The sequence below is a fragment of the Cetorhinus maximus genome, chromosome 2, assembly GCF_964194155.1.
Source record: "Cetorhinus maximus chromosome 2, sCetMax3.hap1.1, whole genome shotgun sequence".
In the NCBI taxonomy this organism is placed as follows: domain Eukaryota; kingdom Metazoa; phylum Chordata; class Chondrichthyes; order Lamniformes; family Cetorhinidae; genus Cetorhinus; species Cetorhinus maximus.
The window spans coordinates 38241252-38268507 of record NC_135880.1 but is presented as its reverse complement, the minus strand read 5'-3'; the positions used below and the strand labels follow the sequence as shown (position 1 = coordinate 38268507).

The window sequence follows — 27256 nt, the reverse complement described above, 5'->3', positions numbered from 1 at the left end:
GGCACATATAGATGAATTAGTCTTGTAGGTGCTGGTACAGAGGTTCCAGTAGAAACAGTATAGATGGGGGGGGGCGGGGGGGGTGCGTGTGCAGGTATTCAAGCCTGGACAGAGCTCTTTTTCTGAGCTGCTGCTTGCTAGATGGAAAATGGTAGACTGATTGGCAGTACAGCAAGATAGTGTTACAGGCTCCTCCAGCTAGGGAGTCATGCCACATGACTTCCACCTGTCCACTTTGGCTTTGACAAAGGATATAAATTCCTTTGTCTGGATTCCTGAGATTGTTAATGTCCCAACCATTAAGAGTTTCAAAGGCAGCTGCAGGGTCCTTTGTCCTAGCAGACTGGTAGTCTCCATCGGCCAGGCCTAGCTTAGGAAATGTAGATGACCTTTGTATAATTCCCTTTGAATTTGATCTCTGCAACCACAGGGGTCTTAAGTGTCTCTTCAGAGATAAAGTGGTGTCAGCTTTTCCGATATTGCCAGAAAGTTCCTTTTGTTCAGGATTATAGGCAGAGATAGCTTCAGTATTTTTAAAGTCTTTGTCCAGTTTTTAAAATGTTAGCAAGTAGCCATGTTGATATATATATATTTCATAAACAGATAGTGTGAGGTCTTAGCTTTGGGACACATGTTTATTCTTTGATATACCTGCACCTGATTAGTTGCGCATGTTGTAGGATCCACAAAATGCCACTATAATCCAACTTTCTTCTCTCATATGCATCTACCTCAGTACACTTTTCATAGCACTCAAACATCAATTGTTTGTTAAATATATATTGATATATAAAGGCACAAAATGCATAAGCATTGTTCTTCCCACTAACAGTAGAGTTGGAGGACATGGGCAAGCAAATTGCAGATTATTACAACTTGGCCTTTTTAAAATGTTACCTATTTTGAAGTGCAGAAAAGCTAAATTTATTATTTTTTTCATAGTTTTTCTTTTAAAAGCTTACTGACATTGATCATTCCAGCACAATAATAACAACTCCATGACTACAGGAAAGTAGGTGTTTTAAACTGCTAAACAAAACTGTTTTTGCAAATATGAACTACAGAATCACTCCTTAGCCTGAGACATGGAAAATTACTAGTGAGATCGAATACAAGAAGAATGCAAGTCAGTCAAGAGTGTGGAATCTCTGCACATTTGTGCACTTATTTTTTGGGGGGGGAAAGTGATTACTTGGAAATTGCAACACCTTTGAAAACAAGCTGCCTGCTTAAGATCACCTTTGCTGGGATTAGAGATGGATGCTCTGTGCAGTGTCCCAGTGTTACCTATTGTAATGTTAAGCCCAGCTTCCCCACATTGTTGCATTCTGAAGCATGTTCCTGGCACTGACTAAGTGAGGATCTGCAGATACAATCCCCACCACTTACACTGTCTCTCTGATCCTGGATAGCCACCTTGATCAGACAAATGGCATGAACCATTTGTCATTACCATAGGCATTAAGTATTCACTTCTCTTTAAAGTGCAATTTCTTTATAAGCGTTAAATTTTCGTTTTGGGGGCGGGAAACAGAAACTGGGACTGTTTCTGGGACCCAAATCCACCCCTGGGGAGGGGAAACAGTCATTCAATGGGATTTTGAGTGAGGCACCATAAGACCATAAGACATAGGAGCAGAAATTAGGCCATTCGGCCCATCGAGTCTGCTCCACCATTCAATCATGGCTGATAAGTTTCTCAACCACATTCTCCCGCTTTCTCCCCGTAACCTTTGATCCCCTTACCAATCAAGAACCTATCTATCTCGGTCTTAAATACACTCAATGACCTGGCCTCCACAGCCTTCTGTGGCAATGAATTCCATAGATTCACCACTCTCTGGCTAAAGAAGTTTCTCCTCATTTCTGTTCTAAAAGGTCTTCCCTTTACTCTGAGGCTATGCCCTCGGGTCCTAGTCTCTCCTACTAATGGAAACATCTTCCCCACATCCACTCTATCCAGGCCTTTCAGTATTCTGTAAGTTTCAATCAGATCCCCCCTCATCCTTCTAAAGTCCATCGAGTATAGACCCAGAGTCCTGAAACGTTCCACATATGTTAAGCCTTTCATTCCTGGGATCATTCTCGTGAACCTCCTCTGGACCCTCTCCAGGGCCAGCACATCCTTCCTGAGATACGGGGCCCAAAATTGCTCACAATATTCTAAATGTGGTCTGACCAGAGCCTTATAAAGCCTCAGCAGCACATCCCTGCTTTTATATTGTTGTCCTGATGCACCCCCTTAACTGACATAGAGACAGGATCACTGTTCAATTCAGGGCGACAGGTAGACTCTCAAAGCTGGAGAGCCAATCAGAGGCCTTCCAGCTTCAGAGGGCCATCAGCTGCAGTAAAGGGACATGGAGGCACCCTGTCACCAACTTATTAAAAAATGCAAATAAAAAGTAGAGAAAGCAGCCATGCCACAACTGTTGGATGGGGTGGTGAAGTGGGGGGTGTGGGAAGGGAGAATCCCTCCACGGGGCAGTCTTTAGCTGCACCCTCACCCAGGCAGGCAGGGAGCACCTGTACCTGTGCCTAGTGCGCTGGCATCCCAGCCTGCAGCTGAGTGCCCACCTCCAGGCCTTGAACCACTCCCCATCACATCAGGCAACAGGAAACCAACTGGAAAGTCCCAGTCTGCCTCCTTGAACTATTGTTAACAAAGATCTAAATGTGCGAGCCTCACCCAAAATGGCTGGTGCCCCAAATGGTGTCAGGAAACTGGCATGCCAGCTGCTAATTTCGGGCTCTGTTCACCCCCATCCTATTCCCGACATCAGTGGGCTCAAAAGTCCTGCCCTTGTTGTTACACAACTACCAATTTTTGCTTGAAGAAATCTCATCATTAATATTTCTTTGGGAAAACAAGAATTATAATTATCTGTAGTATTCTTATTATTTTGTGTCTACTTTTCTTTCAAAAGAAAATGTTTTCTTGTCAGAACCAAGAAGCCCGATGACATTTGGAGCACGAACTCAGTCCTGGCACTGTAACTGGGTTGAAGTGATACACACAGTTAAAATGACTTGGGGGCAGGATTTTTTACCTCGTTGGGCGGTGGGTAGCGGCCGCAAAATGGACTGCCAACCTTGATCGGGCCCCAACCGCGATTTCACGCTGACTGGCCAATTAACGGCCAGCCAGCATGAATCGCGTGATGAAACATCCTGCCCATGATTACTTAAGAGCCATCTACTAATTCCTGTCTGTTTGACATTAATTCAGCTGTCATGCTGTCAGTCTCAATGGCTCTTACAACCCAATATCTCATCCTTCACTCCATGTTATATATTCGTTAATGGAACTAAAATATCAAAAGGATGCGCCCAAGGAGGATGTCCTATTTGTTCAAATAATTTTTAACTAGTTGGGGCTAAATTGGACAGCACCCGAGAACAGGCCCAGGGATCTCGATAGGTAATTGACCTGCAACTTCACGCTGCTTGCTCATTTCAATGCAGCCAACGCTGTTCATTGGCTTTCACATCAGCAGGGATCCCAAAGTTATTCACTTGCTTGACACTAGTTAGAGCTAAGCTGTACCTCTTTAAGGGGAGGTGCACTTTGGCTGCAGCAGATACTGGCAGTCATGCAGCAAGTGACTCTGACCTGAGAAACAGTGAAGAATGGCACAACATGAGAGTGAGCGGGCCCCGAGGTTTCGGACTCTTCACTGGAGGCCTAGGTGGAAGAGGTGGAAAGGAGAGAAGTGCTTATCTAGAGGAGGTCAGGTGGCCCTCTAGCCGCATGCCAAAAAGGCAGTGGGAGCAGATATCCATGGAGATCAATTCCAGGAGTCAAGCCCTAAAGACCTCGATGCAGTGCCACAAGTTCAATTACTTTATATAAGTAGTCAAGGTCAGTGAATGCATCTTCAAACTGTTTATTTTTTTCATGTCTTCACATACGCCTTTCTCCCTTTTGAGAATAGTGGGGAAGCGTTGGAAGGATTAGCAGGCTGAGCATGTTGAACCACATCATGAATGCTCCTTCCGTGGCCAGCAAGTCCTGGAGTGGGACTTGAGCCCAGAGCTTCTGGCTCCGAGGTGGGGTGCTACCTACTGAGCCACAAGACCTTCCTTTGTCTTCAAAACCATACTACTGGTTTCAGATGCTGCTCAAATTGCCTAATCTCATCACTCACCTACCAATAATATCCATTAATCAGGTCTTACAGCTAACATGCATATGCTTTAGCTCATCTTCACACATTTACCATTGCTGTAAGCCTCACATCCACATCTCAGATTGCACACACTGCTAGTTTAGAACAATGACAACCACATTGGCCAAGCAGATTGCATGACACTCAAGGATTCAACGCCCTCTCTCTTGCAGGAAAGGTGGTACATAATGGGGGATGCAGGAACAAACCAGAGGGGCACAAGTATGTTTGCATGTCCTAACTCCCATGGAGATCACTGGCCATTATTGGAACATCTATTACTGAAGCCATGGCCAGCAGTGGGGCTGAAACCATCAATAATGATGGTATCCTCATAACTAATCTTCCTTCCCACTTCCCCCTCATCCCATATTGTCTTCTGATTGGCAAGTTGTAGATGGTGTAAGCATGCACCACTTAATTGCAACGCCCCCACCCGCTACGCTCCCCCCCACCCTCCCAACCCCACCACCCAACCATCCCTGCACCATAGTCTTACTATTGTGCCTTTTTTGTCCTTTCAGACACCCAAGAGGGGCAGACAGGCCAGACAGTACATGAACAACAAGAAAATACAACACAATTCCTTGATTTCAAGCTCCATCCACCAACTCAGAAGCTGGCACTTAGATCTGGGTTTTCACCACAACAGAGAGCCTCTCCATCATGGCAACCATGATGGTCGAGCTCAGAAGTTGCAAGTCCTGTCCCCGAAAATGGCACTTCCCATTTTCATGGCGGCAGGGCACATTTTGCGCATGCGCGATTCACAGAGGCAGTTGGCCATTTAGATCATCAGTTGCCTCCACTCAAGTGGGATTTTGGTAGCCTAGGAGTGTGAAACCCGAAGTGTGCAGAGTAGACCTGGTAGGAGCAGGTCTGAACTTTGTGCATTTCTTTGGGTAGCGAGGGTACCCCCTTGGAGAGGTGCAGCTACCCCTATGGAATTTGCTTTAAACTTGTCTTCACTGCCTCAGAATTGGCATAAACTCAATGCCAATTGTCTTGCCTTAAGCCAGGGGAATGGGAGGGTGGGGCTGGTAGACTCGCAGGGCAGGTTTTTTTTGCCTCTACTAACCTGTGCACCCAAGTGCCAGGAAGATCTTTGTGATTGAGAAGATGCATAGTGCTTCCTTCGAAGGAAGATAATAGGTGTGCATAGCACCTGCTCACATAGATCCATTGAAGCCAGTCAGCATGAGCAGCCAGAGGCCAGAAGATCAGGAGGAAGAGGCTGCAACATGAGCAACAGGAAGGAGAAGGGGAGGCAAGGCAGCCAGATACTACCCTGTGGGAAGGGTGTACAGGTATCGGACATTATACCTCAATATGACAGACAACCAGTGCTGAAGGTGACTGAGGTTAAGCTGTGAGGTGGTGACAGATATATATCGCATGGTCCAGGAAGAACTTGCGCTACAATTCAGCAATCCCCAGGCTGTAAAGTGGTTGTAAATGTAACCAGCACTGTCAATCTTTAAGCCTCAAGTTCTTTCCAGGGCTCATCAGGAGACCTGTCTGGTATATCCCAGTCATCAGCCCACAGATGCATTAAGGCTGTATCTAATGGTGGGGGTTGTGTGGGGGTTCACATTAATTTCTCTGTATATTTGGCGTCTCAGACACAGAACCACAGCCTTTGTCCGATTAGCAGGCTTCCCTCAGATGCCAGGTGTTATTGATTACACCCATGTAGCCATAAAGGCCCCAACTCAACATGCGGACACCTTCGTCAACTGAAAGTCCTTCCACTCAATACAGGTGCTTTGTGACCAGAACAAGGCCTTCCTTCAAATGTGTGCAAGGTTTGCTGGTAGCTGCCAAGATTCCTTCATACTAAGGAGTTCCCAATTCCCGTAGCTATTTAAGCCATTTATGCAGATTCATGGTTGGCTTCTAGGGGACAAGGGTACCCTTTAAGAACCTCGTTAATGACCCCCTTTAGGATTCCACAAACTGATGCAGAGCACCACTACAACAGCAGCCATGTTGTCACAAGGAGTACAGTCAAGCAAGCCATTGTTATTCGCTTCACATGTCTCAATCGCTCAGCTGGAGCTCTGCAATATGCCCCAGCAAGGGTATCAAGAATAGTAGTGAAGTGCTGCCTTTTGCACAACATTACCCAGTGGAGGGGCTTACAAATCATTGACACTGACGCTGAGAGCTCCAACCTCTGAAGAAAATGAGAAAGCCCTTATCCATTCTGACGATTCAGAACTGGATGAGGAGGCCACCAATGGCAGAGCAGCTGGGAGGCATGGCCATGTAGCCAAGGTGACTCTGTGCAGGAGGGGATCATCGCCAGATGGGCCCTTGTGGAAAATAAGGTTCACTGATCTCACAATTACCATCAGCCAGTCCCTGGTGAGCAACTTCTACATATTGAACTTTTTACATTGGCACAATTACTCAGGGGAATGCCCATCCCCCACAATGGAGAGAATCAACATTAATGAGTTGACTCAGTCACATTCACATTGCTGCAATCCTCACCATCATAACCGTGAGCCTCATCATATTGCAAGCACACATAGTTATAAGCCATTCACAGCCTGATCCCCTCACATGAATGCCAGTGCCTGTAAATGAGGTGCCAAAGCCATCACCTTGTCCATAATTAAACTGGGCCCACAATTCTGAGAATGACACAACTTAAGACTTTACACCCTCTACATGCAAATAGGATTGTATGTTCCAGCAAACATGCAGACAAGGCTTATTGCGCAGTTTGATCCCACAACTGCACAACATCAGCTCATTGAAAGAACTCGTGCAGCATCCATTCTGTCCAATGGCCCAGTTTCTGAAGTTGGAACCACATACAACATTGCTGGCTTCCATATACCTCTATTTCCCACACATCCTGTGACACCTGGAATGCAAATGCAGCCAGAGCAGTGGGGACAGCAGATGACCAATATTACCTGTGTGATACATGACCTGTCGAGCTGTGATGATACACACCTAGGCCAATGTGTAACACTGCAGTGCAGATGAATGCCTTGCACCCAGGACTCATGCTTGAGAAGCACCTGCTGCTCAGTATCTGTTCGTGAAGCCTGATCATTGAGCCTCCCATCAAGTCAAACCTGAATGGACAATGAAAGATACAAGGGGCATCTCAATGCTTGAGCCTTTGACCTCTGGATTCTTGTGTAGACCAGAGAAGGAAGAAGCCCTCCAAAGCATCACAAATCAGCCAACAAACTTGATCCCCTTGACAGTATGCCGCCCTCATTATTACTGGTAAGAACCCCCTTCATAACGTTACCATTCTTTTGGAGCTCTGTAGTGTACAAACACACGTGTAATGCACAAGTGTAAATAAATATATTCAAAGAGTGCTCAAACATGGTATACAATGTGAAAAGTATAACCACGGTGAACCCATTAGTACTCTAGGCAGGATGGCGGCCTTCGCTCTTGCACACTCGTAAGAAGTGCCCCCGGTGTTGCCTCGAAGGAGGTGGAGGCAAGCTGCTCACTTCTCAGTCTATATGACAATGAGGTGGCTTCTGGTCTGCCTCATCATGCAGGATCTCCTTCAAACTGCGACCTTTGCATCTCTGCATGGGCAGCATGGTCACTGGTTCATGTGCAGCAGACGAGGATTCTGGTGGAGAGGCTGGGGAGGTGGAGGAAGATGAATGTACAGAGGAGCTCTCGGTATCTTCATCCTCCTCAGTTACCTCTGGGTTGGCCTCCAGGGGTTAATGGGGATGGCTGCTGGTTGTGCAGCAGTTGTCCATTTCAGCTACCCATATGCCAACAGTGTGACCATCCTGTTTAGGGTACACAGCTCCTCGAGTATTCCATGGATGTCAGTGCTCATACTCTGAGTGGACTGATCCAGGCTCAAGAGGGAGGCTTGTACCCTTTTCTGGACAAGACGCTGCTCTTGCACCCACTCCAAGTGTTTCTGCATGTGTCTCTCCATGAGATTGGCCAATTCCTCATGGTCAGATCTCATGTGGATGAGCCCCCAGGACAATGTGGAGCTCATAACGGTGATGGGCTCCTCCATTCGTAGTCCAAGAGCTCCCACTGTTTCAGGAAGCTCTGCCAGATGCCCACACATCAACTGCTGATTGGACAAATACTGAGCCCCAAAAAGTGACCCCTGAGGCTCCATGTTCCAGCCACTGAAGCATCAAAGTGACTTTTCTCCCTCCTCTGATGTGGACTGTGCACAGATATCTCTGACTCTGACGCCTCCTGCACTCTGGGTGCTGTTCCCTTCACCCTGTGCCACTGACTCTCCATCCTACATCCCTCCAATGTGCTGGTATCTGAGTTGGTGGCATGTGGGCTAGTATGATGTGACACTGTCTCCTGGGACATCTCTTCCTCCTCCTGATGCCCAAGGGATGAGCTGGCCTGGAAGGTGAGTGAGCAGAGCTGGGACTTGTGTGACACACAAAATGAGATATTTAGGTTTTTTTAAATTTATTCCTTCATGGGAAGCGGGCATCTCTGGGTGGGCCAGCCTTTATTGCTGATCCCTAATAGCCCTTGAAAAGGTGTTGGGAGCTGCCTTCTTGAACTGCTGTAGTCCATGTATTTGAGGAACACCCACAGTGCTGTTAGGAAGGGAGTTCCAGGATTTTTACCCAGCGACAGTGAAGGAACAGCGATATATTTCCAAGTCAGGATGGTGGCCTGGAGGGGAACTTGAAGATAGTGGTGTTCCCATTCATGGGCTGCCCTTGTCCTTCTAGGTGGACGTATGTATAAGTGTTCACATTGTGAAAGCACACTCTGATGCACGCCACTGCCTTTAACCATGTTTCACACTGCCCTTATGGCGTAACACTATTCTTGCACTCCCTCTCATGCTAATGTCCCGTTATGCTCCATGAAGTGATAGCGTGACTGCAACCATTGCTTACATATACAAGTCTCAATGCTGAAGCCGAGGTGTGTGCCAGGTCTCGCACCTTAGCTGCAGCATGTAGATACGACCCTTCCCTTGGAGCTCTGTGTGGATGAGCTAAGCTACACATCTTGCTGGAATGCAGCAGGTCAGTGAACCTTGTCTAGCACTGAATCCAGAAATGCTCATGCTCTCCTGCTGTACACACAGCAGCCGCAATTGGTATCCATGCCTTCTTGGTTGTTGTAGGTGGATTTTGATAGCCAGCAGGGTACAGGACAGATTTCCTCTTCTGGACCTCTTCCATTATCCCTAGAAGTGTGGAGCTGCATAACCCCTCCCTTCCCCTGCGTCTCCTTTGTGTGACATTCTATGAATAAAAATGTAAGGCGAAAAGGGTCGTGAGCCATTCACGCTGTCATTCACTTTTGTGTGCTTACATGCACTAAGGATTTTCTGCATATTATTAATAATTACTGCTAAAGGTGTGGTGGAGAGAATAGCTTTACACAAATGCTTGGTGCCATGTATGTTACGTCTGTTGATCCAAGGTAGCATGCTGTGCTCTGCAACCACTGACAGCCCATGGTTTCCTCCCTCTTAGTCACACTGTTATGCCATGACAGTGTGCAGCTGTGAGGGACCTGGTCAAGGTTCAACTGTGTGGGGCACATGCTGATAGATGCGTGACAAGAGGGCAAGTGGATGGGAAATTGAGCATGGCATTGTTCATCAATCATTCACTGAGCCTTGGCAGTTAACTATATAATACATAACTGCACAATATCTGTACCAGCTCATAGTGGCAAGGCGATGCCATCTCCATCGCTACGTCTTGCGAATCCACTTCCTGTTTTCAGTGATTCACTTTCATTCGGCAGTAACAATGTCAATCTTCCCCTAAGGAAAGTCCATGATGGGCCACCTGTTCCATGGTCAGCTAACGGACAACATTACAGCTTTGAAACTCACCTGACAATGTAATGTATTTCTACGAAGCTATTCTCTCCACTACACCTTTAGCAGTAATTATTAATAATATGCAGAAAATCCTTAGTGCATGTAAGCACACAAAAGTGAATGACAGCGTGAATGGCTCACGACCCTTTTCACCTTACATTTTTATTCATAGAATGTCACACAAAGGAGACCCGGGGGAAGGGATGGGTCAAGCTGCTCCACATTTCAAGGGATAATGGAAGAGGTCCAGAAGAGGAAATCTGTCCTGTACCCTGCTGGCTATCAAAATCCACCTACAACAACCAAGAAGGCCTGAATACCATTTGCGGCTGCTGTGTGCGCAGCAGGAGAGCATGAGCATTTCTGGATTCAGTGCTAGACAAGATTCACTGACCTGCTGCATTCCAGCAAGATGTGTAGCTTAGCTCATCCACACAGAGCTCCAAGGGAAGGGTCGTATTTACATGCTGAAGCTAAGGTGCGAGACCTGGCACACACCTCAGCTTCAGCATTGAGACTTGTATATGTAAGCAATGGTGGCAGTCCTCCGAAGCACAGGAAGTTAACCATGAATATCTAACCTCTCAAACAGGCCTTTCTGAAGGCCCACTTTTTATCTGCGCCCGAGTCACCCAACTCATGCTGGGCCCGCCTCTGACCCCTCACTACTTCCGGGCTTGCTCACCCCAACTCCTAAATAGCCTGCCCCTGTGGACCGAAAATCTGTCATTTTTAAAGGTCAGGTTTGCGGAGCCAGGAATTCTACCGAATCTGCACACTTGCAGATGAAAATCCAGTCCTTAGAGTATAGATTAGAGGCAGGACCTGTACATAGGGAGACAGTGAGCACAAGTGGGCAAGGATAGTGCAGGTGCCAACTCACCAGAGGGCAAGGTCACACACAGGTCCGCTGCAGAGGACTCAGATGAGGACTTTAATGATGTAGACCAAAGAAGGACACTGATCGCCCGCACAGTTGAAATACCTGGTGCATTGGGAACCTGCCAGAAAGTCCATGGTCAATGTCAAGGAGCATGGAGGGGTCCAGCACCAATGTGGCACAGGGTTTGGCACAGAGTTGAAGCCCATCCTTTCCAGAATCCTTTCCACACACCAACCTCCTTCATTTCCTCCTTGTCCAAGACTTTAGGCAATATTTCAACATTCTGCAGTTCATAGTCGCCCAGCACAAGATGAATTTGATTTCTACAGAGCACATATTTGCTGTAACCCGAACACAGACTTAGTAAACATAATCAATTTGTCAAATATAGACTAGCTGAAAACATCTATTCCATTAATCACAGATGCAGCAACAAACTTGAGTAATTCAAACACAAGCTTTCATGATGGTTTAGCAGGTTAAGGCAGTGAATAGCTGAGTGCAATTATACAAAATTACTCCTCTAAATGTTTTAATCTTTACCAGAGTTACATGCTTATCGGTGAAAATCATTCAACTCCCTTCAGAATTTTGCTATTTTTCAAATTTTTCCAAATTTAATTTGAAAGTATTTCTGCTTTTACTGTTTAGTTCCAGCTTTGTGTAAAGATTGTACTGGAGTGTGTAAAGATGTGTGGTGACTGTTTTGTTGATAAGGTAGAGAGGGAAAATGGAAGAGATAAAAGAAGAAAATTTCAGGCATCAGCTGTTCAGATGAGATTGTCTTTGGGATGAGAGGCAGTGGGCTGAATTTTTCAGAGGAGCTGGAAGCCCTACCACCAGGGACGAAAGAAGGGGCAGTAGGACCCTGGGGTGGAATTTTGCTGGCGGCAGCCAATTAACAGGCCACTGTGGGGGGCTGCTGTCCAATTGAGAATGGTAGCCCACCCCCAAAAGCTGATGGACCAATCAGAGGGCTGACAGCTCAGAAACCTCAGCAGCACCCCCCGCTAGTGGTGGCCAGTGCTGAGGCCACATCCTTAAAGACTTGTAAGTTTCTTTGGGGAAGCCAGGCTGATTTAAGACAGTTAGCCAAAAAATCAGGGGGCAATGAGGAGAAATTTTTAAAACCACGAGCTATGATCTTGGAAGCATTGCCTAAAAGGGTGAAGGAAGCAAATTCAATAACAACGTTCAAAACGGAACAGGTTTATACACTTGAAAAGGAAAAATGTGTAGAGCTATGAGAGAAGGGTAGAGATGGGGGACTGTTCTTTTGAAGAGCCAGTGCAGGCACGATGGCCCAAATGGTCTCATTCTGCGCTGTATTATTCGATATTAAATAGCACAGATAAGGTAGGTGGGGAGAGCATATAATTGGGCAGATTGGGGGATCCCGCCATCCTCACATATCCACCCCGATTAAGTCCATGGTAGGAAGGCCCGTGAGCAGCCTTCCTGCCCTGCCGCCAATTGAGGTCCTTAATTGGGCAGTTAAGGGCCTCATCCACTGCTGGCATTAAGCCAACGACAATTGGGCCCATAGCCACATGGGGAGCACAACGAGGTTGTTTTTGGCATCCGGTGGTGGGGGAATCCCTCTTTCAAAGGCACTCAGTGCCTAATCGAGGGACTTGGCATTGGGAAGGGGGCCCCACTGAGCGTCATACCCCTGCCCTTGCTGCCGACCTGCCCTACACCTTCCTTCATCCCGCAAAACCCCTCCCGCCATCACTCATGAGTCCAGGGAACCAAAGCAAGGTCTGGGCCTCAGGTGGGGGTGTCTTTCCAGCAGCAGCCACCACCTCCCCAGTGGCGCTGGCTGGCAGGACTTCCGCCCCAGGACCCTTGATTCTGTGAAAAGGCCCGCTGGTGACCTCTGAACTGCCTGATTGCCATTTAATAGCAGTGGGTCTTCCCAGGAGGAGGCAACATGGGTCTCACGCTAGCTCTCCAGCTTGCAGCCAATAGCCCTGTTGCCTCCATAAAATTACCCCCCACCTTACTTTTCATCTGACCCACGTGATTTCAGACCGAAGACTATTGCTGGCACAGAGTGAGAAAGTGCAAAAATATTTCATTCCCTTGATTGTCATCCCTCATTCTCATGAACACAATATTCAAGGAATATGTATTAAAACATTTAAATGTTTTTTCCTTGCTTAACATTGCCTATAGAAAAGCCAAGGTGTTCAACAATCTTGGTCATTTACACCATATTTAAGTTCTAACTGTGTAGATAAGATATTATTAAACTTATTGAAACAACAATGGTATTCCTCAAAATAATCTGGAATTTTCTAATGGTTACACATCAGAGATTCTTCTTACAAGCTGATGTATCATGTGGGGCATTGTATCACACTAGGTTCTGTTTTTACCTTAAATCCGCAAAGTGTATTTTCTAGCAGCAGTTACTGGTCAGGGATCGAATGCAGAAACCGTAGCTTTGAAATCTTCGATAAAGTAGCTGATCTATCATTCTGTATGCGGAATGTAGGTAACAATACACCTGCCATGAAGTTGAGCAGAGTATGTTTAAAATAATTACCAGTATTCACGTCTGGGTTGAAACGTGAGCAGCGATTTTTGCCTTCAGTCTTATAATGCTGTGAATAAGGTCAAGTTCCTACTCAATAAATCACTTTAACTGCTGATTGCCCATTGAATGTTACAATATATAATGGAATTAATTGATATAGTCTGTCTTTATTATTAAGGAACTCACTTGTGTTTAATGATATGTCAATGTAAATCACCATGCTGTTAAGTTTCCAGTGTTTATTGGAATTTCTGTCTCTCTATTCATTAGAATGTCTACACTCTGTGGATAAAAGGTTTGTTCAGTATTTATCTAAAATAATTGAGCTGTTCAAACTAAATCTAACGTTGTTAACAAAACCAGACCCTATTACTTGAAGCAATCCTTGGGCATTCAGAGAACTGCTTGGCCTATCCTGGCCTTGTTCAGGTTCATTTTACAATGTTTTAGGGGCCACTTGGTATAGCATTAGTCTACTGAGACCATTGCTTGTTAGAGACAAATGGGATTGAAATCCTCATGAGTGCAGTAGAATGGATATGCCCTGGATCCCATTAGAATATGTGGAGTCAGATTGGGTTTGTTTAATAAAAGCATTTTGATAGATACTTGCTGAAAGGTTGGGGAAGAACGTGGAGCGCTACATGTCTGCACAAGAAGTTTCTCTCCTCCTCTCCAAAATGATGCCGATCTCCCCATGACCTACCTCCCCTGCCTCCACCCCCCCCACCCCCCACTGACTTTTGTAGAGGATCAAGGATCAATCAATTAACAGTTGATTCCGTGGTCCTCCAGGTCATGACTCCGGCCTGGAGACCCCAGTGGGTCCCACCTCAAGAGCCTTTGTCTGTGCAACATCCCTCTCCCAACCCCCAAAAGCATTCCTCCATCCCTTCCTATCACCGCATTAGCAATCAAATCCAATATTGCTCCTAGTCCTTCCACTCTGCAATAAACTGCTTCCACTCCCACCTCACCATTTCCAATGCTGCATTTTCTCCTTCTGCTAATAATGTTGATGGCACCATCCTGCATTAGAGTAAGATTTTGCCATGTGACTGCACCTCCACCGGTTCATAAGTCTCTTATGTGCCCACCTGTCTTGGAAGAAGAATGGGAGCTGGTTAGTGTTTCCCTTGTAAAAAGGTCGTGTGAGGCATTAACAAATTCAGTTTCAGGTTTTGAAATACCTGCCATTAATCCTATTTTCTCCTTACCCATAGCGGTACATAGAGAACCCCAATGTAACTGCGTGCTACAATGAACTAATTCAGTTAGAGCATGGAGAGGTGCGGTCACAATTCAAACTACGGTAGGTATTTGTCTAACTAGCTGGCAATTTACAGATGTCACTAATTGAGGAAAGTATTCAGGGCACTGCATTTAATATGTTAATGGAACAATATGTAGAAAAGTCACCAGACCCAGATGAAATGCATCCTAGAATACTGAAGATTGGGGAAGGAAGAGATGGATCAGCCCTTGTCATTATTTTTCAATTATCTCTGGGAGCAGGAATTATGCTGAGGAACTGGACAGGGACAAACATTACATCCCTAAGAATAAACCAGGTAATTATAGACCATTTAAATTTGTCCTGGTTATGGGTAGATTTCTAGAGTCTGTTATATGGGATGAAACAAATGAACACCAGGAACAGTCAGCTCAGATTTTTCAAGAGCAGGCTTTCCTTCACTAACTTTGTTAAATATTTTGAAAAAAATCCCAGTGCAGTGATGGATTTCAGAAGGAGTTTCATAAAGTGTCACATAAGAGTTTTGAAACTACATGGCGTTAAAAGAAACATAGCTACATTGATAGAAAGATGGTGATGGCACAGAAGGCAATGACTAGGTGCAATTTTATCTTGATGGAATGCTTTTCCACAAGTGGGCATTGAGGCAGAATCTTCAAGATCTCTTAAAATGGAATTGGAATGCATATTTGAATAGGCATAATATAAAAGGATTCAAAGAAAGTACAGGGAAATCAGATTAAAGTAGACAGCTTGAGTTGAAGAGCTAGCACCAATACCACAATGATAAGCTGAATGGCCTCCCACAGCATTACAGATTGGACGATTCTAGGCAATTAGGTAAAGAATCTGAATCAGCTTTAAGTTTCTTGTTGCTACAAAATATTGGGCTTTTATGCCTGCACTCTTAATAGAAGTCATCTTAAATATATCTTTTCTAATATAAATGCATGGATTACTCAAATATTTCCACTGCTCTGATCATCTTTCCAGGGCGTGCAGTTCCATATTCACAGCCTTAGAGCACTGTCAAGAGGCCATAGAAATTACCAGTGAGGACCATGTCATCCAGGTAACCTAACATTACCATTTTGTTACAGCTCATGTGTAAATGATTAGTTTAAATTAGTTATTTCCACATTAACATTTTGTAAAACCTGTATTCTTCTATTCTAAAATATATTTCTTGCAAAGTTCATGAAGTTCTTCATCGAAGCAAATGATCATAAAAGAGTCTACAGTCCATCAGGCTAATCCCAAAAACTATAGGGCCCAGCCAACTGATTGAAACCCTAGTCTGCTATTGTTGGTTTATCTTGGGATTCGCTGACCTCTTGCTCTACAAGAGATCTTGCTAGAGGCAATGGTCTTCTGTTCAAAAACCTTTATATATATGGTAATACAAAAACCTTTATATGCATGCTAACTGCTGCATGCTGGGGAGGTGATGGCATAGTGGTATTGTCACTGGACTAGTATTCTAGAGACCCAGGGTAAAGCCCTGGGGACCTGGATTTGAATCCCACCATGGCAGATGGTGAAATTTGAATTCAATAAAAATCTGGAATTAAAAGCCTGATGATGACCGTGAAACCATCGCCGATTGTTGTAAAATCCCATCTGGTTCACTAATGTCCTTTAGATAAGGAAATCTGTGCTTACTTGACCTGGCCAATATGTGGTTGACTCTTAAATATCCTCTGAACAAGGGCAATTAGGGATGGGCAATTAATGCTGGCCTAGCCAGCAACACCCACCCCCCATGAACACATAAAAAAGCTATTTTAAAAGGTTAACTAAGACTGGAGCTAGCCTCTGAGATGCCTCACAGTCATTGTGACATCACTGTGACATGGTTCCTTACACACATGCTCAGTAGCTATCATTAGAGTTAACCCTTAACTCTACATCTCCCCCCGAGACTTTATCTCCTTACTGTTATACACATATTCTCCAACACTTCCCCCTCACAGACTCTTGCGCCAGTGGTGTGAATCTCTGACTGTGCTCTCTTGAGGATGTATAGGACGTATGCTGTCTAGAACCTTCTCCTTGGAAGGCAACTCCTCAGAGATTTCTGCTTCTGGTCTGCAGTATAAAGGCGATGAACTGAAATTGTCCTTTTCTTCTCTTTTTTCCCTCCTTCTTGGTATTTTGGGGAAAGTTTGGACTGCTGGCTGCTCTTGCTTGAAAGAATAAAGCTCATTCAGCTTTAGAGGATCAACAAGCTCTTACTGCTGCAATGAAAGAAGTATTATGTAATGCCTCATCCATGAACAAATCATATTTTTTATTTGGAATATTCTTTCCTTCTCTTCAAATAAGCAAATGACAAAGAATATCCCAAATAAAAAATGATGATTATCCTGCTAAGACTGTAGGAATTTTTTTTTCTGTTGGTGGTGGTTCATGTTTGCACATTCTCTCAGTGTGAGCTTGCTCCTCAGCAGGCCTGAACATCTCTGGAAATTCATCAGAATGTACGCTGTCTTCAAAAAATAAAGCAAGGTTCAGGGTTCCCTCCTGCGACAAATCATCGATATCAGTGGCATCTTGGTTATCATCCTCTTCCACTCTTTCCCGGAAGAGCAAATTAAAGTCTAGAATGTCATCTTGCAGCTGGTCACCTTCATCCTTGGCGCACCTGTCTCCTCCTTCATCTAGCTTCACCTTGAAGAGAAATGGAAGATCTACGATGTCCTCCTATGGTCAAAGGGAAGGAGTTTTATCTATGAAGACTGATTCACAGCATTCTGAGTCAACTTGAGTTTCTTTAATAGAGTCCCTTTAACAGATTTCTTCTTCTAGCTGGTAAATATCTGGAATGGCAAACAATTTTAAAATGGTCTAATATGCCACACCCATGGCACTGCACAGCTTGGGCGCAGCATTCTTTCCACCTGTGGACCACCTTCCCATTACAGTGGGGACATTGGAAAATGGGGCTTGGCACCTTTTCGGATCGTTTCCCTGGTTGCTGCCTTGCTATACTTTCAATTTTACAAACCACAAATTGAACAACTTCTTTGGGCTGTTCTTGGGAAATTTCCCTCATATTTCTGACCATAAGTCTTATTCTGCCTCTGCTCTTCAGCTTGTCTGGCCAGTTGTACACCTTTGCTTATATTTAACTCGTCACAAGATTTTAAGATGTCAGAGAGATTCTCATCTAAAACGTCAATGACAACTATCTCTGGTCAGGTCGTCTTTTAGTGTTCCACACTCACAATTTTCGGCTAGGTGGTGCAATTAGTTGATGAATAACTCAATCCCTTCACCCTGTTTTTAACTAAGCCAATTAAATTTCACCCTTTGTACGACAATACCTTTACAAAGACTGAAGTATGACTCAAAGGCTCTGATGACATCCACGTAGGAGGCTGGCTCTTCTTCACCCGCTGTATGGCTAGCACATCATCTGCTCTGCTCCCAACAACATACAGCAAAGTGCTCACTTGAGCTTTGTTCACTTTACTCACAAGACATGAGGCTTTGCGGTACTGGCCAATTTTTCAGCCTGCCTGAGGCCCTCTATATTTTGAAATGATTCTAGTAGGGGCAAAGTAGTAATCCATCACCCGCTGCTCTGCACGGTTGCTGGACTTCTCTTCAGGCTTTACCCTCCTTTTCCTACTGTTTCTCTGTGGGTGTAGTCACTGCTGCCCCCATCTGTTATTGTGGGTTTTTCTTTGGATTCATTGTCTTCTTATTCTAGAAGAGATCTTGCTGGAGGCAATGGTCTTTTGTTCAAAAACATTTATTTACGTGCTAACTATTTACAAATGTTAAATAAGACCAAGACAACTGGAGGATACTCTCCGAGTTGTTTCACATTCATCTCCTCTCAGTGAGTGACAGCACTGTGACATAGCTCCTTAGGCACATGCTTAGTAACTTTCATTGGAGTTAACCCTTTACTCTACACCTAGGACTTAACCTGCAACGTATTGTTCTCTTCCTATAGGCTTCAGTTTTTAGCCTGCTCCAGCAGATCCCATGTTCCAATCTGGGTGGGTTGTCATCAAGAGATTTGAACTCCTTTTAGGCTTTCACGACAAGAGGTCTGAAATGGCAGTTAGTTACAACAGGATTTTATTCTGGTCTGTATTCCATGGCTTACCTGACAGTAACAATCCAAACTTCAGACTGGGTGGTGTAGTCACCAGACTGAGTGCTGTAACTTGGGATTTAAGTTTGAATCAAGTCAAACTAATACAATGTTAATCTCTTCTACTGGCTGTGAATGCCTTAGGCTTGGTCACCTTAGACAATCTCAACCCAAATTCTAGTAGGTTGATGCCCAAAAACAGAAGACAACCCCAACAATCAGAAAATTGTGACTAAATTGCCATCCATGAAACAAAGACTACTATGCGATGTATGGCACTTCAGACTAAAGCAGCAATGGTTCACCTAAGGCTGGGCATAGCCATACTGTTGGAGCAGGAAAAGGGGGAGCTTTATTTTGCACTTTAGACACTTAATGGTGATGCAGGGTGAGAGTTCTTTACATTGACCCCCCCACCCCCAGCTTCATGAGTACAAATATTCAGCTGAAAAACTATAAAGAAAGACTTTTTAAAATTAATATTCTTGTCTCACATCTCCCACACTTCAGCGCTGTTTTACCGCACCTTATCAATCATCACATGCCATCTAGTCTCAGGATAATGCAATGCAAGATCTCTCAACTATTTATTGTGACAGATGTCGAGGGACTTGGAGGTTTGCAAATCAGTTTGGTTTTAGTATTTGTTTTCCCAGTGACTAGATGTGAATATATATTTATAAGAATGATCCTTACCTTCCATCTGTTTGGTGCAATGCAGAGAGCAGCAAATGGTACAGTCCTTATAATATGATTACAAATCAGGGTTCCTGACTACAATAAAGTCAAGTGCAAGCCTGCGTGTTATTGCTATTTCCAAGTGTTTATATATAATAGCATTTGCTTTTTCAATTTGATTCGGAGATATCAGTAAATACCAGCCAGTCATAAAAGTAATACAGTCATTAGAGTCATGTAGTAAAACAGAACATCTAAGAGTCCTGACATTATCAGGGATCTGACTGGAACTATAACTCAGAGGCCTGAGTGGGAAGCCTCTCAGTTTCCTGCCAGGCCAACCCCATGTGGAAGAGAATCGAGCTCAAAAGACAGACAAAAAAGCTAAGTTTTTAGAACTTTATTAGTTTCATAATGTGGCCAGTTCCAGCAGTAGTGCAGTTTCCTAGATGCCTCTGGTGCTGACTCCGCCAAAGTTCATGCGGTGACAGGTGACCTCTTGATTTGACTACCATTAGCAAGTGTGCCATCGCATTTGTGCTGCTCCCTATTTCAACAATGCTGGAAAGTCCAGAGGAGGTGACCTGGCCGGGATGCTGGGTGATTTCAGATGCTTTCAACAGGAACCATCTCTTAGGTGCTACTGCTTTGTGCTTTGTAAGAGGATCGCTTCAAATTTAAAACTCTGGCAAAGCTTTGGGGTCCACACCAGGTGGACACATTTACCTAAGATCAGCCACTAATTTTGGTCTTATTGCACCGAGGATACTTCTTTGTCCCAATGAAGGCCTAAGGAGTAGTAACTGCAATGTTCTGGGTCCCTGTGCCCTGCCCTTGCTACATCAGTCGCCATGCTGGAGGTGGGCAAAGGCTCCATCCCATAAATTTTAGGCTGTAGTGGGGTCCTGGCATAAGTAAGGTTGGCCTGGTTTTGCCTTTTCTGAAAGATGCAACTTGTTCAGGAAAAATAGGGAAGAAAAGAAAGGAGGAGGAGTGACAGTTTTGGTAAGGAAGAGCATTATTCCATTGGGGAGAAGGCAGGAGAGTGGCACAAGATGAATTCCTCTTTCAGAGAGCCAGCACAGACTCAAAGACCCTCTTCTGTGCTGTAACCATTCTATGATTCTTAAGACCTGCTGAAGTTACACCAGGATTATACCAGAATAAACATGGGACAGAACCTTTACCCCAATCGGGCGGGCGCAGTGGGCGGACCCAGGAGCAGCCGCGCAACAGACCACCACCCGCGATCAGGCCCTGACCGCGATTTCACACTGGCTGGCTAATTAACGGCCAGTGAACCGCGCACTGATAACTTCAGCGCTGCCTAGATGGGGGTGGGAGGAGCACAAGCGCTGAAGCTTGTGCATGCGAGGCGAGTGCGCTCATTGAAGGCTTCTTGAAGGCACAGAGCTGCCTCAGGGAGCTGAAGATTTCTAGCATTAAAAATAAAGAGTAAAAATAAATAAGGAAAACATGTCCCCTCATGTGACTCTGTCACATGAGCAGGGACATGTTAAAAATGAGTTTTAAAGATTTTTGGGTTTTTTTTTAAATCACTGTGTGAAACCTCATTCCACCCGTGGGTGAGGCTTCGTTAAAAAGGTCGCCTGGCCTACACGTCCGCCCACCAACCGAATGGTCGGACGGGCAGTGAAAAATTCAATTTAATTGATTGATTAAGGGCCTTAATAGGCCTCTTAATTGTCGGCGGGCATGTTACCGCCTCTCTCACGCGCCTGCCAAGCGGAATATCGCGACAGTGCGTGATGACGTCGGGAAGCTCGCCCGGTGTCATCGCGCACTATTTTACTCCCGTTCAGGTCGGGTGCGTGCCCGCCCAATGAGGGAAAAATTCTGCCCGTGGATTTTCAGTGCCAAGATAATTTATTGTGCTAGTTTCTTTTCTTTACTTTTTAATGGATGCAATCGGCGTTGGTAGGGCCAGCATTTATTGCCCATCCCTAATTGCCCTTGAGAAGATAGTGGTGTGCTGCCTTCTTGAACGGCTGCAGTCCACCTGGTTTAAGGTCACCCGCAGTGCTGTTAGGAAGGGAGATCAAGGCTTTTGATGAAAGAATCACAATGCCAGTGATTTTAATGGGAAAAAAATAGTGACACACTATGAATGTAAACAATATGACTAACAGTAAGTACCTCTGGTAGAGCCTTTTTCAGTACAATGAAAGAAAACACAAGGGGTAAGTTTGAATAGAAAGTTAACCTCACTCTTGATTTCTGTTGCAGTACGTGAATCCAGCATTTGAACATATGATGGGTTATCATAAAGGGGAGCTGATTGGCAAAGAACTTACTGAACTACCCAAAAGTGACAAAAATAAAGCAGATCTTCTTGATACAATAAACACATGTATCAAGAAAGGAAAGGTAAGTGTTTCTTATAGCTTTTCAGGTCTTTGATATATTTACCTCTTACATATTCCTGTTTATGGGATCTTGCTGTGCACAAATTGGCTGTCATATTTTTCTACATGACAACGTCAACTACAGATCACAAGTACTCCTTTGACTGTGAAGCATTTTAAGATACCCTGAGGCTGTGAAAGGTGCTATGTAAATGCAGGTCATTTTTTTTTTCTTTTGAACTTGGCGATATGAACCATTCAAATTGTCACACAGGGTAATGGTAGAAATACCAGAAACATTTGTGAAAACACGGGGAATTGAACCAAATATTCATTGAGCAAGAAAAAGGTTGGATTTTGAAATTGAACAGTCATTTTTGTGCTTAGATTTATCTTTTTAATGTAATTTCAATCACTTTTAATTCTACAGAATGCAATAGAAACTATCTTTACCCAGGGGCAGAGAGGAGAATTTAATTTATGCAGCAAGTTGCTATGATCTGGAATGCACTGCCCGAAAAGGTGGTGGATACCGTTCGGTTGGTGGGCGGACGTGTAGGCCAGGCGGCCTTTTCAACGAAGCCTCACCCACGGGCGGGATGAGGTTTCACACAGTGATTTAAAAAAAAACAAAAATTTTTAAAACTCATTTTTAACATGTCCCTGCTCATGTGACAGAGTCACATGAGGGGACATGTGCTCCTTATTTATTTTTACTCTTTACTTTTAATGTTAGAAATCTTCAGCTCCCTGAGGCAGCTCTGTGCCTTCAGGAAGCCTTCAATGAGCACACTCGCCTCGCATGCAAAGTTTGGCCAGGAGTATCTCCCCCTTCCAATTCTATGCTGGCTATTTCTTATTAACTTATTATGGTTCCCTAGTCTAGTCCTTGGAAGGACCATGCTCAGCCTGCAAATTGACTGCTGGTTTCCACTGAGCAGCATTTTGTTCAGTCCTTTCTGACATGGAACTTAGGGACATTTCTGCTTCTGATCTGCTATTCCCTGTCTCCTTCTAATCAGCTGATTCACATACCAACTGACAAAACAGCAGTTTTAATTACCTTAGATTTCTGTTTGCTTGTATCCCTCACAATACAATGAATATCTGGAGTTATTGGCTTTATTGCTGTGCTATCTCTCCTGCCAATATTTCCGGCAGAAACCAGAAGCCACTCATTGGGTTAGGAGTAGAATCATTTCAGTGCAGAATGAGGCCATTCAGCCTGTCAGGTTTGTGCTGGCTCTTTAAAAGAGCGATTCAATTAGTTGCATTCCCCTTCTTTATCCCTTTAGCCCTGCATTTTCCCCCTTCAAGTATTCATACAATTCCCTTTTAAAGGTTACTCTTGAATCTGTATCCACCACCTTTTCAGGCAGTGCATTCCAGATCATAGCAACTTGCTGCATAAATTAAATTCTCCTCCCTGCCCCTTGGTAAAGATAGTATCTATTGCATTCAGTAGAATTAAAAGTGATTGAAATTACATTAAAAAGATAAATCTAAGCACAAAAATTATTGTTCAATTTCTGTGGGGCTAACATTTCATTTTAAGGTACAATATAAGCTTGATAATTCCTCTTTCTGAGTCATTGTGATATGGGCTCAAACCCTCTTCAAAAATCACTTGATTCTAATTACATTTATTTAAGCAACTATTTCCCACTTTTCCACATTATTGCTGTTGCTTAATTCATGTTGGATAATTTAAACTTCTTTGCCCAAACAATTGACTGAATTTTCTGTAAAAGGCTGCATATAATCCAGGCTGAGGGGCATCCTACATACCTCTATTTGAAGAGAGCAGAAAGATCTCCTGGTGTCCTATCTAATGTTCTTTCCTCAACCAAAAGCATATTAATTGGTCATTCTTGTCATACTGTTTGTTTTCATATATACACATTTTAAAATTTTGCTTAAATGTTACATTTTATTGATACAGTGAGTGTAATGATTGCTTCCAGGCAAGAGGGTGAAAATTGTTATATTTTTCCAACAGCTCAGGGCCCTTTTTCATTCATTGCTCATGAATGTTTGTTGTTCAACATTTAGAAGCAAGGCCACAGATTCACAGAAAAATGGACAGAATCATGGAATGCAATTCCAAAGCAATTATGCTACCCTCAGACTCTCCTATTAAATGGAATTTGGCATTACGTTACTGTAAAATGCTCTCTTTCTCCTCTCTAACTCCAATCTTCTCAGACCCCATCCAGCCCATCTATATCTCACTGCTTTCTGCATTGGTCCAAAGGTTGTCCGATATCAAAATCTAGATAAACAAAGTGGCCTCCAGAAGCCCAAAGCCATCCTCTTTGGCTCTCAGTGTTACCTCCATGATTTTGGCCTCTTCTCAGCTGTGTTCTCAAGCTGTGTTATGGATCTCCTGTGGAATTTCAGGGCTTAGGTTTTCACCTGAGATAAAAGAGGTGCATACATGATGGGCTGAATGGCATCTTTCTGCCCTGTAACAATTCTGTGAAGAGGGAAGGAAATTGCATTTATATAGTGCCTTTCACAATCACAAGAAGCCCCTAAACACTCCCTTACAACACTTAGCTGAGGTCTACTGTGACAGCAGTAGTGGCCCAAACATGGGGCAGTGTTTTTTGGATGCTGGGGATCCCCTCGTACCACCCGAAGGTTCAGATGTGAACACATCACTGCCGATCATACCAGCCCCGCAGGCATTTAACCACTCCATAGAGTGTGAATTGGCTGGTGGAAGTCCTGCCTCAGAGATCTGTTGGCCAATCAGATTGGCCGGTACCTCTGTAGTGCCAGTGGCAGCAGTGACCAGATCTGGGTTCCCAGATTCTAAGGCCCGGAGTCCAGGACCAAGTAAGTGCAGCTGAAGCCAGGGTGAGGTGGGGAGAGGGGGGGGTGAGTGCCTTGATGGAGAAGCCGGGAGTGCAGGGAGCACCAATGGTGGAGCAGAGTGCGGAGTGGGGTGCCCGATACAGAAAGGAGGCCATTGAGGGAGGCGTCCCACCCCCTCTTCCTGCCCGAGGCCCAAGCAGGCTGACCTGCCAGGCTTCTCCCCTGCCCCTGAACACCTCCCACCAACCTTAAAATTGAGGCTTACTGGGCAGCAACCCTTAAGTAGCCAATAATTAATTTCTATTGGCAGGAGGGCAGGCAGGCCACCCTAGGTCTCGCCTGCCCTGCGTAAGATTGCAAACAGGTCAGGGGAGAGGAGTAGGAAGGCCATCCAGGGAATTTTATAGGATCTCCCATCTGCAAACCAGCTAACAGGGACCTTTAAAGTTCTGCTCCATCCATGGAGTCTTCTTGAGCTGTGGGTATTTGACACTTTGCCAACGGCATTGAAATGAAGCCAGAGGCCCAGTACCTGAAGAACCTTGGGCCTCACCATTCAGGCACATGGGGCAGAATCTTGTGCCCTTCCCTGTGGCGGGGGGCTGCATTTAGTGGGGTGGGAGGGTGGCAGGTGGGGAACCCGCCACTTTCCCGCCTCCATCTGGATTTAGTCTGGGGCAGGAAGGCCCAAGCCCACCCTGGTGTGTTTGCTTGTGGGCTCTTGGGGGTCCCTCATTCACTCAGTGCCAGATCAAGGGACCTGGTGCCCGCTGAGAGCCAACACCCTGCCCTCATTGCTGACTCCCATCCTCCCCTTCTTCAGGTCCCCCTTCCCATGACTCCCTTCCTGCTATCACTCAACTGTGCTTGGGTCCCTGCTTCAACCAAGGCCTTGGGTGTGTGTAGTACTGTCAGCAGCCACCATCTCCCTGGTGGCGCTGATGTGTACAGAACAGCTGCCAGCCTCTGACCGGCTGGCAACTCTCAGCTGGTGGGACCTCCCCTCCTGGGATCCTTGACCCCGGGGGAGGGCCTGCCACTGCCCTGTCAAGTGCCTGAGCGGCCCAAGATGCAACAAGCTTTCCCAAAAAGACCCGACACAGGGGTCTCACTGGTGCTCCAGCTGGCAGCCGAGATCAGTGTTGCCTTCACAAGACTCTACTCATGGGCTATGGACTATGCTCCCCATGCACCTAAAAATGGACACAGCCATTTTCTAGGCCACCTTGTTTACATGCATAAATAGTTCTAACAAAGCTGTGGTGGCAATGCAGCAATATCACTGAGGACATGCCAGGCCTCAACCTACTTCTCATAGGCTGGATTCAATCTGGGCATATGCTTGATTGGCAACATTAATTCTTTAGGCAACTGTGACACCAAGTTTTTTTAAAAATGAAATGAAATTCATAATTTACAAAACACTTTCAATTGATTTGTTCTGTTAAACTTTAATTGATCTCCCAATTTAATTAGACCACTGCCTCACAGGGAGTACCTGAGCAGATGCCTGAAGAGGGTAGATCAGATTAGCTACCAAATATCACAACTATGGTATAGATTCCAGGTTACTCATAAGAAGCTACCATTAAAAGATTACTTAAACCTGGACAATGGGATGCTGAATACTAAAGAGTTTGCAGAATGCTGTGTGCTATTTGTGATGTGGGAAACCCATACAAAGAGATGTACAAAATGATATCCTCCAATATTCCAAAATTGACAGAATATCCATGATGTGTTTTGCAGGAATGGCAAGGAATTTACTATGCAAGGCAGAAAGCAGGAGATAGTATACAGCAAGATGTAACAATAACACCTGTGATAGGCCAGGGAGGGTAAGTATCACTATTTACTACCAGGAAAACAAGACAGCACATAGAGAAACAAAAGTAAACACAGCTTCTGGTTTTAATGTCACTTGGCATATGTATAGAGCAGACAGCAAGAATGCTCCAGGATTTACCTTTAAAGATTCCAATTCTATTAAAAACGGGATCTTGTAGAAATACTGATAAACTTACAAAGGCCTGATACCAAGTCTGTAACTCTTTCTTCATCTAATGGCTAATTATTAATCTAAAAAAATGTTATGGAATATTAAACTTTCCCTTAGTAAGTTTTAATCTTGCTCTCCTCTATGTGGCAGGGACATTACCCTTGCTGGAAAATACGTGTAATAGTGAAGGAAGAATCAGGGTCATTGTATTGAAAACCATTTAGAATTTTCACAGTAGAATTGAAGTAATTCATCTTGCTGCTATATTCAGAATCGGTGTTTTGTCTTCGTTCAATGCTGTGATAATCTAATCTCAAGATCAGTACAAGTGTTTGTGTGTGACACGTTCAGTTTTCCGCTATTAAGTATGACATAGATTACAAACCCTTGAAGCTGGGTTGATTTGTAAGAGTGGCACGGATCACCGACCACACTCGGAGCAAAATTGACAGAGCCATTTTGAAGTTAGTCCTGGAGCAGAGGTCTTCAGCACTATGGCCAGGATGTTGGCAGGGCCTGTACCTTTTCCTTTATCCAGTGCAAATGACGTTTGCAGAATCAAATTGGCTGAAAACGGACATCTATGGTGACAGGGACCTC

At 44.7% G+C, this 27256-nt stretch overlaps 1 protein-coding gene across 1 annotated transcript in view; it reads left to right on the top strand.

Annotated features, from left to right (window-relative positions):
* pde8b (phosphodiesterase 8B) overlaps positions 1 to 27256 on the top strand; it is a 298830-nt gene that overhangs the window by 187808 nt on the left and 83766 nt on the right. The window contains exons 6-9 of the mRNA XM_078563415.1: positions 14654 to 14742; positions 15679 to 15757; positions 21719 to 21859; positions 26407 to 26495. Of these exons, the coding sequence (XP_078419541.1) occupies positions 14654 to 14742; positions 15679 to 15757; positions 21719 to 21859; positions 26407 to 26495 (398 nt within the window). The remainder of the gene's footprint in view (positions 1 to 14653; positions 14743 to 15678; positions 15758 to 21718; positions 21860 to 26406; positions 26496 to 27256) is intronic.